Source organism: Ursus americanus, chromosome 21, assembly GCF_024610735.1.
Source record: "Ursus americanus isolate L20-20 chromosome 21, mUrsAme1.1.p, whole genome shotgun sequence".
Classification (NCBI taxonomy): Eukaryota; Metazoa; Chordata; class Mammalia; order Carnivora; family Ursidae; genus Ursus; species Ursus americanus.
The window spans coordinates 44,349,888-44,362,122 of NC_142147.1; the positions used below are offsets into that span (position 1 = coordinate 44,349,888).

The following is a 12,235-nucleotide window of genomic DNA, read 5'->3' on the forward strand; positions in this document are numbered from 1 at the left end:
CACGTCTGTCACTCCATTTTTCGACAGCAAACTCCCATTTATAATCGGTAAAAGAATACATATCATTTAATAGCGACTCAGGAAGACCTCAGGATGAGGAAAAGCCAGAGAGAACCCAGGCAGGAGTTATCAGGGTGAGAGAGAAAGATAAACCGAGAAAGACAGGAATGGAAGGACAAGAAGAGCCTGCCGACGGGGCGCTAGACACCCAGTGTGAACTCCCAGAGGCCAGGCTCTTGTGTGGGTGCACCTGCCACTCCTGTCCCTCGGAAGGGAAGGAAGTGGTGTGTTTTCAGTTCATTCCTAGAGTGCAGAAGAAAGACCAAGGCAGGCGGGAAAGACAAACAGCTGTCCAGAAAACAGACACGAGCAGTTGGCTCAGGATAGAGGGTTGGGGCAGCGTCATGGTTGGCACGTCCCGCGCGCAGGTAAAGTCCTCACCCGGTGGCAGGCATCCCACCCGGCCCGCGGCCAGCGCTGACGTTCGGAAAGCTTGGCGGGATCCCGAGGGAAAGCCCGGTTGCTCACCGGGGTCTCCGCAGCACACATAAAGCCGGCATGGAGGGCGCGGGCACCGCTGTCGAAGGTGGGCACCACCGAGGGGCCAGTGGGAGGCAGGTCCCGCTGCCGCACCAGGGAGGCACCGACGGCACTCCGCAGCGGAGCAGGGAGCGCAGAGAGGCCGACGGCAAGAGGGTGTCTTCGGGCTCCTCCTCTCTCCCGCCACTGCCACCGCCACCGCGTGTGCCCAGCGCCCGCGCTCGGAGCGTCAGTCCCTGTGCGAGGCCCAGCAGAGGCTGGGTTTGGGCCCCTTGCCGGCCGTCCCGCTCCTGCTGCACGAGCAGAGATGGGGCTGACGGGAGCAGCCGCGGTGGCCGTGGCGCTGTGGGTCTTGGTGACGGCGGGCGAGGCGGCGGACCCTGGCGTGGCGACGCCCCGGAGCTGCCTCCTGTCACACTACCGCTCGCTGGACCCCAAGGCGCTGGCGGCCGTCAAGGCGCTGAGGGACCGCTACGTGAGTGATGCCCCGATCTCCCCCATCCCGTCCCCCGAGCCCGACGGCGCGCCGGGTCCCAGCCGCTGGTCGCTGTCTGCGACGGCCCTTGAACCCTAGCGCCCAGCAGGGCGGCTCGGATCTTGGGGCAGAATTCTGAGCGCCAGATCTTGCGGGAGGCCGGGGCGGGGAGGAGAGGGGGTCAGAGCAGGTACCGCCGCTGTGCCCGTACTCCAAAGGCGCCCCCTGCAGGCGGGCTCGGCTCCACGTCGGGGCAACCGGCTGGCGGGGGCAAGGCGACTGCGCGGAGCCTTCAGCTCGCTTTCGCGCCTTCGGAGAGCTGCGGGGTTCCGTGCACAATCCGCACAACCGTCCTGGCCAGGCGCGTTCCACGAGCAGGAATCCCCGCCGTCGCAGCACTTCGGGGGCCTGGCGAGGTGGCCCAGCCTCACCCCGGCCTTTGTCCCGCAGGAGGAGGAGACGCTGAGCTGGAGGCTGCGCAACTGCTCCCTCCGCCCAAGGAAGGATCCTCCGCTACCCTGGGTGATGCGGGCGAGCCGTCGGGGGACGGTGGGGCGGCGGCGCGGACCCCGGGTGCGGCCTCTCTAACTCCCGCTCGCTCCCCGCAGTCGTGTGCGCGCCTCCGCTTCGTGGTCCGGAGCCTGGCGGACGCCCAGGCTGTGCTGAGCCGCCTGCCGAGCCCCGAGCGGTTCCCCGGCACCGGCCCGACCCTGGAGCTGCTGGCGGCCGCGCGGCGGGACGTGGGGGCCTGCGTGAGTGCCGCCCGCGCCCCCCGCCCCTCGGGCCCTCCCAGCTCGCTCTGCGCCCCCGGGCCTCCAGCCCAGGCCTACCGGCTTGGCCAATCTGTTCCGCAGCCACGATTCGCGCGGTCTCGGTGTCCCCCAATCCGGGCTTTGGTCCGAGGCTGGGAGGGTCACGGGCAGAGTCCCCGGGACACTGGGTTCTTCGCCGTCTCCATGTCCCTCGTGTTGCCCCTGCAGCTCGAGCTGGTCCGGCCGGGCTCCTGGAGGAAGTCCCTGCGGCCACCGAGGAGGCGTTCCCAAACACGGAGAGCTGTGAGTGGCGCAGGCGGTGGGGCGGTTAGACTGCAGGGAGGACCGTGTGAGGTTGAGACGGGATGGGAGCTGAGACTCTGAGCGGTGAGCGTCTGGAGGGGACTTTGTCCCGAAGGGAATTCCTGGCTCAGCCCGGCTCCGCCTCCTTCCCGGGTTCCAGGACTCGCCTCGGTGCCACGAAGCCAGCGTCATCTTCAGCCTCCTGCGCCTGCTCACGTGGGACCTGAAGCTGGTGGCGAGCTCGGGGCCTTGTCTCTGATCCCCGCCGCGGCTCCGCCTGGGACCCGAAGCTCTGCAGGAGGGCGCCTGGGGGACTGCCCTCTGCTGGCCCATCGGAGCAGGCGAGTGTCTCAGCCCGTGGGCGCTGAGGCTCGGGAGACCTCTTAGCCTGCGTTGGCCGGACCTCGACCCACCTGCACTGAGGGCCAGAGGTGCTGGTACTTTCCCCAAGACCAGACCGAGTTCCTCGGGATGCAGCGATATTTACGTGGGACGCATTGCCCTATGATCTTACAAGGTTGTTCAGGAAGAAATTTCAAACCTCGGTCCACCTTGGCCACTGACAGTCCTTGCCTCCCCCCACCCACGCCTCGCCAAATACCCAGAGACAGTGTTACATCATTGCCTGGGTTATTCTCGCCATAACAGGGCTGGACCTCTAATTTGAACCTTCAGCACCTCCTTTGAGATTCTATGAATTTGGGGATTTGGGGCACCTGGGTGGCTCAGTGGGTTAAGCCTCCTACTCTTGATCTCAGCTCAGGTCTTGATATCAGGGTCGTGAGTTCTGTCTGGCCCCACGCTGTGTGTGGAGCTTACTTAAAAAAAAAAAAAGATTCTATGAATCTGAATATCGTATCTCCCCACCTGAGCTGGTCTCATTTCTTGAAGGATTTGGGGATCGCAAATGTCAGAGTTCCCATTATTGTGATATTTTTGGATCCTGCTATTTATGTGTCCTCCTGTCTGTATGGCCTGCTACCTGTGTTTTCAGCAGTTTCTCTGGGTGTTTATTTTCACTTATTAAACGGTGTTACACTTACGAGGTGGGAGCAATCATTTGGAGGTGGTGTGAAGTGGAGGAAGCCCAACTTTGGACTCAGACCTGAATTTGATACCCAGATGGGACATTTATTTGCCAAGTTACAGTTTCTGCATCTGAAAATAGTCTAGTGATACCTCTCTTGGAAAGGCGTATTTATCATCCATCCGCCCAGTCAGTTATGCACTCATTCTACATGGACCCTATTTCCTGGTTGCCACTTATTTGCCAGGTATTGGGGCAGAGAGCCACAGCCGCTGTCCTCAGGGAGCTCCAGAATGGGGAAGGAGCCTATCATCAGTTTGAGGAGCAGAGAGGAGGCCAGTGGACTGGAGTCCAGAGCGCCACACAAGGGTGGCTGGGAGCAAGGTTAGCCAGATAGAGAAGGGCCAGGTCCTATGGCGTCTGCGGAATCTTTCAAAAGCACTTGAATGTCCTGGAGGGTACAGAGAGAGTCCTTGCAGGGTTTTTAAGCAAGGAAGCCACTGCTCCCACTTCGGTGTCTAACGTTCTGGCCTCCTAAGAGGAGAGGGGACTGGCATGCCTAGGAATGGATGCGGGAGTCTAGGTGTGCTATGATGGTGAGTTAGATCCAGTGGGGCAAGAAGATGGTAAGATGTATTCATACCTTTTGTGGGTTCAAAACAGTATATGCAAAGCAATGAGTACCCGACCTGATAGGTGGAAGTGTCCCCAGTGTGATGAAGAAGACAGTATGATTGTAGTGGTTAAAAATGTGAAGTCTGGGGAGCCCGGGGGGCGTGGCTGGTTAAGCGTCAGGCTCTTGGTTTTGACTCAGGTCATGATCTCAGGCTCAGGAGATCGAGCCCCGGGTAGGGCTTGAGACTCTCTCCCTCTGCCCCTCCCTTTCTCTCTCTAAAATAAATAAATAAATCTTTTAAAAATGAACTCTGAGGTCAGAGAGATCTTAGAATCTCAACTCTGCTCACTTAGATACTGTGTGACCTTGGGCAAGGCACTTCAACTCTTAGTTTCCAATGGATAAAACAGTTATAATATCTTTCCTCACCACGTAGTTGTGGGAATTAAAAGCATTAAATCATGTCAGCTGCCAGGCCCTGGCACAAAGTAAGAACTCCATATGAAATCAATGTACCATTACTTATAAAAAGCTTTAGCACGCAAACTGTCAAACAAGAGAGGAAGTGTTATCTGGGGGTCCTATCTCTAAAATGGATAAAGGAGACAGAGCTATTCCCAGCCCAACAAAAAATTTCTCATGTCTTTGTGGCAGATCCCCTCCCCCACATCATTTTTGGGCGAGTCTTGATTGACCTAAAATCAATCATGGGATTCCCATTCCTCTTGCTAGGGATCAGTGTAAGCATGACTATGTGACTATCAGCCAGGACCCCTGCAACACACCCACGTCACAGTCAAATGAGGAAAGGGACTTATTTAAGCAGCAATGTTCAGAGGCAGGGCATGGTTAAGGGAAACCAACAAAGGGAGCATCCCAGGCCCAGCTGATGGCCAGAAACTATTACCATTCCTAAATTGGAAGGGATGTGGGAGGGAGTGGTTATCAGTCCCCTGACAGAGATTCTGGAACACCACTGCTGCCAGCACACAGCCCTGCAGGGATGTAGACAGGGGAGTAAATACCCAACTGCTCTCCCTACCCGCCTCAATTTTCTTCTGACGCCTCCCATTGGCCAACCCCGGCTGGAGGACAGAAGGTAAGGGAGTCCCCGTTGATGTGATCCAGATTCTGAGACCTAAAACAGCAGAGAGTGGATCTCGGGGAAGAAAGAGACAATGTGTTTCATGGTTATCCCATTCTGGCTGATGATGAGGGAAATTTGGCTTGAGGGGAGGCAGGTGCTCTAAGAAAGGTTTTATATTGTTGCATGTGGCAGGCTGAAAAATGACTCTCCAAAAGATATCGACATCCTAATGCCAGGAACCTGTAAATGTGACCTTATGGGGGGGGGGATGTCTTTGCAAATGTGATTAAATTGAGGAAGAGATGAGATTATCCTGATGAGGGGTTGGGGGGGAGCTAAATGCCATGGCAAGTGTCTTATAAGAGCGGTACAGTGAGAGATTACCCACACAAAGAGGAGGAGGCGGGGCGCCTGCTGGCTCAGTGGGTGGAGCTTGCAACTCCTGATCTTAGAGTGCTGAGTTCGAGCCCCACACTGGGTGTAGAGATTACTTTAAAAAAAAATTTTTTTTTAAAAGAGTAAGTAATGTGACCACAGAGGCAGAGATGGGAGTGATGTGGCCACAAGGCAAGGAAGACTGGTCGCCCCTAGACGCTGGAGGAGGCAAGGAAGATTCTCCCCTAGAACTTCTGTGGAGGGAGCCCACCTTGATTTTGGCCCAGTGATACCGATTGCGGGCTTCCGGTTGCCAGAGCTGTGAGAGAATAAATGTCTATTTGACACCACAAAGCTCGTGGTGATTTGCTACAGTATCCATAGCCAACTCGGTTCATTGTAGAGACCAGGACCTGGGCTGGTTTATTGCTGCAGAAAGGGCTTACAGGCTAAATGTTAAATGGCTAACAGGAATATCAGGAAGGTTGAACAAATAGATTCTGTGTTGACCATTCTGGTACAATTTCAAGAGCCAAACCATAGACTTGGGTTTTTCAAGGACCGGCTTCTCTATGATCAGGACCCTGACTGCTTAATTAGACATTGGCTTCCACGGCCCCGTTCAGGAAAGCAACTCAACCGGGAATCTGTCCCAGTGATGGGACAACTGCCATCAGGCAATGGCTATGATCAGGGATGCCTGGGTGATTCAGCAAGTTAAGCGTCTGCCTTCAGCTGGGATCCAGCCCTGCACTGGGCTTTCTGCTTGGCAGGGCAACTCCCTCTGCCTGCCACTCCCCCTGCTTGTTGTCTCTCTCTCTGTCAAATAGATAAATAAAATCTTAAAAAAAAAAAAAGGGAAATGGCTATGATCAGAAAGACCATCACAGAAAAGTGTACCTTTCCATGATGGTAGAGCCAGGAGAAGAGTGGTTTCTACCTCATGCCCACCAGTCATTCAAATCTTGTATGAGTGCATCTGATTGGACAAACCCAGACACAAGGCAGATCCTGCCTGCAGGGGAGTTTTTCGCCTTCTCACCCCTTCAGGCAGCAGGCATATAAGAAGGGACTTGACATGGATGCTGGGCACCAACCCACCACATTCAAGACAGGCTTCCCAGCTATGAGTAGGAGACACAAGGAGAGCCTTTCATCCCCTCCTTACCCTGAATGTCTTTGTGTCTCCATAAGATGCCTGGAACTTCAGCAGCCATCTTGGGACCATGAGGGTCTGAGAAAAAAACCAATTTCCTAAAAGTGGCAGCTCAGAGAGATGGAAGGAATCTAAGCCCTCCACACTTCCTTTTTAAAAATTTACTTTTTTATTCAAGTATAATTAATACACAGAGTTCTATTAGTTTCAGGTGTACAGCACCATGATTCACCAATTCTACACATTCCTCAGTGCTAAATCAAGATAAGTATATTTTTAATCCTCTTTATTTATTTCACCCATCCCTCTCCTCCATGCCTCCTTGACCTTCTAAAACGCACAATCCACCCCCCAGAGTCACCTCCGTTTAGACTCCTTTATTGTGACAAAATGCATTGTCCGTAATGCTCATGCCCAAGTGAGACAGGGTTTTCAGTTACTTGCAGCCAAAGCATCCTGGTGACCGGATAACAGGCTTTCTGGCTGGAAATAGAAGCGCGTCCTACCAGAATAGCACTATTCTTTTATGTAAATATTTAGCAGCTTTTGTGTGTCCCTGTGCTGGTCACTGAGACAATATTGATGAGACCTTGTCTTTGGGGAGCTTCGGAAATTCCTCCTCATTTGCTAAGATTTAACGAGATCACCTCTTCCTCTGAGAAGCCTTCACGGGACCCACCAGTAAGTCACTCTTGGCTTTTCTTCCTCCACACTTTGCACACGACACTTACACCGCATGTGTGGTCTCTTTGTTAATGTGGCCTCTGAGCCCTCAGAGGGCTGGGACAGCGGGCCGCACTGGATTCCAGGATCAAGGCCCAAAGCCTGGACTCTGTAGATGTCAGGAAAATATGATTAATGAATGAAGGAACGAGCAACAACTATTGTATGGGGCGCCTGGGTGGCTCAGTCGATTGCACGTCTGCCTTCGGCTCAGGTCATGATCTCAGGGTCCTGGGATCAATCCCCGAAGTAGGCTCCCTGCTCATTGGGGAGTCTGCTTCTCCCTCTACCTTTCCCCCTGGCTCATGATCTCTCTCTCTCACTCACACTCTCTCAAACAAATAATCTTTAAAAAACAAACAAACAGGGGCGCCTGGGTGGCACAGCGGTTAAGCGTCTGCCTTCGGCTCAGGGCGTGATCCCGGCGTTATGGGATCAAGCCCCACATCAGGCTCCTCCACTATGAGCCTGCTTCTTCCTCTCCCATTCCCCCTGCTTGTGTTCCCTCTCTCACTGGCTGTCTCTATCCCTGTCAAATAAATAAATAAAATCTTTAAAAACAAACAAACAAACAACTATTGTGAAGTCATCACCCCTGAGCTGGGACATTATCTTGGAGGATCCCCAGAAAAGAGTGTCCAATTGCCCTGGGGCTCCAGTCATCATCAAGAAATGTCCTCTTGGGGCACCTGGCAGTCTTAGGTGGTATAGCGTGTGGCTCTTGATCTTGGGGTTGTGGGTTCAAGCCCCACGTTGGGCATAGACCTTGACCTTAATTTTTAAAAATGTCCTCTCAAAGTACTTCATCCATTTACTCAATAAACATCTACTGAGTACCTACTCTGTGCTAGGCCCTGACCTGCATGACAGCTGGACACAGTGATGACCAAGAGGACCCAGGTCTGGCCCTCACTGAGTTCAGTCCATCTCAAACTCTCCAGCACTTGGTATTTTCAGTCTTTCTGATTTTAGTCATTCAACTGGGTGAGTAATGGTATCTCATGGTGATTTTCTTTTTATTTTTTCTCATTGTGATTTTATTTTTATTTGTTTTTTTAATGTGGGGAATTCCTTTTTATTTATTTTTAAAATTTTTTCTACTTTAAAAAAAAATCAATTAGCCAAGGTATAGTATATCATTAGTTTTAGATCTAATGTTCAGTAATTCATTGGTTCAGTATAATACCCAGTACTCATCATATCATGTGCCCTCTTTAATCACATTGTGATTTTAATTTGCATTTCCCTAATGACTAATGATAATGAGCATGATTTCATCTCCTTCTTTGCAACCCACATATTCCCTTTGGGGAACTGTCTGTTCAACATTTTTGCCCATTTTTACTGGCTTATTTGTCTTACTATTGAGTTGCAAGTTTTAAACAATATATTCTGGATGGAGGCCATTATCAGATCATTGTTTGTCAAATATTTTCTCCCTGTCTATGGCTTCTCTTTTCATGTCTCAGCCTTGTCTATTTTTCATATATGGTTTTACTGAGATATAATTGACACACAATAAACTACCAATAATTATAATGCAAGTTTGCAATTTGATCAATTTTGATTTATGAATACATTTGTGAAACCATCACCACAGTCAAGGTCATAAACATATCCACCAGCTCCTAAAGTTTCCTCTGCCACGTTGTAATGCTTCCCTTCTGCCCTTCCTTGTTTATGAAGCACTCCTGAAATAAGTCAGAAAAGGGTCATGTATACTCTATGACTTCACCCTGGACATTCTGGAAAAGGCAGAACAATAGGAATGGAAGCCAGATCAAACTGCCAGGGGCATGAGCCAGTTGTCCCGCCCTGGTCCCAGGAGCCTCTCAGGCTGGGCTGGTCTTGCCTCTGCAGGCAGATGGTGACAAACACAGAAATCATCCGACAGGGTTAATGCCTGTCTCAGAGTCTTTTTCTCTTATTTTATTAGTTTTCTACTGCTGCCCTAACGAATCACCACAGATTTAACAGTCTATTATTATTTTTTTATTTAAGTAGGCTCCATGCCCAATGTGGGGCTTAAACTCACTTGAAATTAAGAGTCACATGTCCACCGACTGAGCCAGCCAGGTACCCCAAATCTAGCAGTTTATTATTTTGTTTTTTTTTTTTAAGATTTTATTTATCTATTTGTGAGAGAGAGAGCACGAGAGTGGGGAGGGTCAGAGGGAGAAGCAGATGCTTTGCTGAGTGGAGAGCCCGATGCGGGGCTTGATCCCAGGACTCTGGGATCATGACCCAAGCCGAAGCTTGATGCCTAACCAACTGAGCCACCCAAGCATTCCAGGTCTAGCAGTTTAAACAGCATGTTTCTGGATAACTCAGAATCATCTCTCTATCTTATCTGAAACCTCAGTGGCATCCACACAGTCCCTTTTGCCATGTAACGTGCTTCCATCACTTCTGTTTTTCTCATCCACCCAACAACTTCTCAGGACCTGCTTCATCTTCCAGACAACCTAGAAACTGACCTCAGCCCCTCCAGGAATCAGGACATGGATATTAGAGGGAGAACATTCTTCCTAGCAAACTTATTACAGAGTTGCTAATGTTCTTTATATATTCTGGATTCGAGTCTTTTATAATGATATGTGTTTCATAAATATTTTCCCCTAGTCTGTGGCTTGTCTCTCGATTTCCTTTTTTTTTTTTAAGATTTATTTATTTATTTTAGAGGTGGGCGAGGGGCAGAGGGAGAGGGAGAAAGAGTCTTAAGCAGACCCCACGCTAAGCGCCAAGTACAATGCAGGACTCAATCTCATGACCCCTGAGATCAGGACCTGAGCTGAAACCAAGAGTCCACCGCTAAACTGACTGTTCCACCCAGGCACCCCATTGTCTTTTGATTTTCTTAACAGTGTCTTTCAAGAGAGGAAGTTTGTAATTTCAATGAAGTTCGAGTTATCAATATTTTCTTCTATAGTTGTGCCCTTTGTGTACCATCTAAGAAATTCCTGCTTAACCCGAAATCACAAGGATTTTTTTTTCCTAGAAGCTTACACTGAATTCTATGATTCCTTTTGAGTTAATTTTTGCTTATGGAGTGACATAGGCCATGGGCGGTTGGCTGTATTAGTTTGTTTACATGTGGATGCTCAGTTAGTTCACCTTTCTTTTCTACCCCATTTCCTTGGCACCTTCTGCAAAAGTCAATTGACCACACATGTGTGAGTCTCTGGACTCTGTCCTGTTCCCTTGGTATACCTATCACCTATCCGTTGCCAATACTATACTACTGTTTTGATGTCACTAGCTTTATTTTAAGTCTGGAAATCAGATGGTGTGGGTCTTCCCATTTTTGTCTTTTCAAAATTGTTTCCTTTGCCTTTCCATATAAATTTAGGTATTTGCCTATCAGTTTCTTAAATTAAAAAAAAAAAGTCTCCTGTGATTTTGATTTGGATTTCATGGAATCTGTAGGTCCATTGAGAAAAAATTGACAGCTTATCAATTTTGAGTCTTCCAACCCATGAAAATGATATATCTCTCTATTTTCTTTGGTTTTTCCCATTGATATTAGTTTTCAGCATACAAATCTTGCATGTATTTTGTTACATTTATTCCCAAGTATTTCATATTTTTTATGTTAGTCTAAGTATCACTTGTAAATTTTCAGTGTCTAATTGTTCACTGATAGCATATAGAATTACAGGTTACTTTTGAATAGTGACCTTGTTTCCTGTGACATTATTAAACTTACCAATTCTAATAGTTGGGTGTTTTGGGGGTTTTTTTGTAGATCCTTCAGGAGTTTCAACGTAGACAATCATGTTATCTGTGCTTAAAGACAATTTTATTTCTTCCTTTCCAATATGTATGCTTTTTATTTCTTTTCTTGCCTTTCTGTACTGACTAGAACCTTCAGCAAAATATTGAATAGGATGGTGAAAGTGAACATTCTTGCTTCATTCCCAGTCTTATGGGAAAATATTCAACCCTCCACTATTAAGTATGATACTAACTTTCCTTTATCGCTTTTCTCTTCCTTGGATGTGAAAATTATGCTTGGAGTTATGACAGTCCTTTTTCTACTAATGAGAGAAAGGCTAAGAAAATCTGTTTTGGTATCATTGAGCCACTGAACTAAAGTAGTCATCTCCTCCAAATTTGGTGTTATGTGAGAAAAAAAATCCCTATTTTGGAATATTCTGTTTCTTGCAGCCAAAGGTATTCCCAAAGTGATATAGTCAGTAGTTGTCTAGGATAGGTGGAGGACATTAACTCATAGCCAGATAATTTGGGGTTGACCAGATGTCCAGAATCCAATGGCTATTTCAAATTCTCAAGTCTTCTGACACCATTAGGCTCTTAATATGATTGGGGGACAAAAATAAAAAATGTTACCAACTTATTCTGGCTACATGTGGATTGTTTTCTCTGAGGAAACTCTAGGGTTGACTGACATGCCCCACCCTTCCCAGTATCAGAAAAGGCAGAACAGGGTGCCTGGGTGGTGCAGTTGGTTAAGCGTCCAGTTCTTGGTTTCAGATCAGGTCATGATCTCAGGGTCCTGAGATTGAGCCCCACATCGGGCTCTGTGCTCAGCATGGAGTCGGCCTGAGAATCTCTCTCCCTCTGCCCCTCCTGCTTGTGCTCTCTCTCTCTTTCTCAAATAAATAAATAAATTGGAAGGAAGGAAGGAAGGAAGGAAGGAAGGAAGGAAGGAAGGAAGGAAGGAAGGAAGGGGGAAAAGGCAGGACAGGCCATGAGAGCAATCACGCATTTCTGTCTTCTCATCTACCTGACAACGGGCTACCTCTTCCGATTGACCTGGATTTGCACAAATTCACCCCAGCCTCTGAATCTCCTACATTCACCCCAGTCCCTTTCTCAACCCCTGCGATCTGGCACCCAGCCTCACCAGCCAACCATGGCTGCCAGTGGTAAAGTTTGGGGAGCCTTATATTTGATAGGATGACAGATAATAGGTCAAGTGGCATCGTTTCCAATCTCCTTCTATTGTGTCATCCTGAATAATAGTAGCTGGAATGCTAAAAAAATTTTCCTAACTCCCTTTCAGTTAGTTCTGGATGTGGGTGAAGGTCTGACAACTAGGTGCATTCTCAGAAATTTGAAAAGGAGAAGTGGAGTGTAAGCCTCCTTTCCACGGTTTTGATTTTGTTCTACAGAAGCATCCTGAGTTTCAAGATTCACAGATGTCAAGAAGCAGTGGGA

At 49.1% G+C, this 12,235-nt stretch overlaps 1 protein-coding gene across 1 annotated transcript; it reads left to right on the plus strand.

The window, feature by feature from the left end:
• Window positions 1–558: 558 nt before the first annotated feature.
• LOC123798511 (interferon lambda-4-like) lies at window positions 559–2,329 on the plus strand. Its single transcript, XM_045806993.2, has 6 exons — window positions 559–688; window positions 846–1,015; window positions 1,466–1,537; window positions 1,624–1,767; window positions 1,996–2,070; window positions 2,231–2,329. Exons 1-6 carry the CDS (start codon window positions 559–561, stop codon window positions 2,327–2,329), a joined length of 690 nt encoding a protein of 229 aa, XP_045662949.2.
• The last annotated feature ends 9,906 nt before the right edge of the window (window positions 2,330–12,235 follow it).

Excerpts from the sequence above, each read along its gene's own strand:
- LOC123798511 (XM_045806993.2), top strand. The coding sequence starts at position 559 with ATGGAGGGCGCGGGCACCGCTGTCGAAGGTGGGCACCACCGAGGGGCC. Across the intron at positions 1,538-1,623 it reads AGGATCCTCCGCTACCCTGG|TCGTGTGCGCGCCTCCGCTT; the intron begins GTGATGCGGGCG and ends CGCTCCCCGCAG. Across the intron at positions 2,071-2,230 it reads GTTCCCAAACACGGAGAGCT|GACTCGCCTCGGTGCCACGA; the intron begins GTGAGTGGCGCA and ends CCCGGGTTCCAG.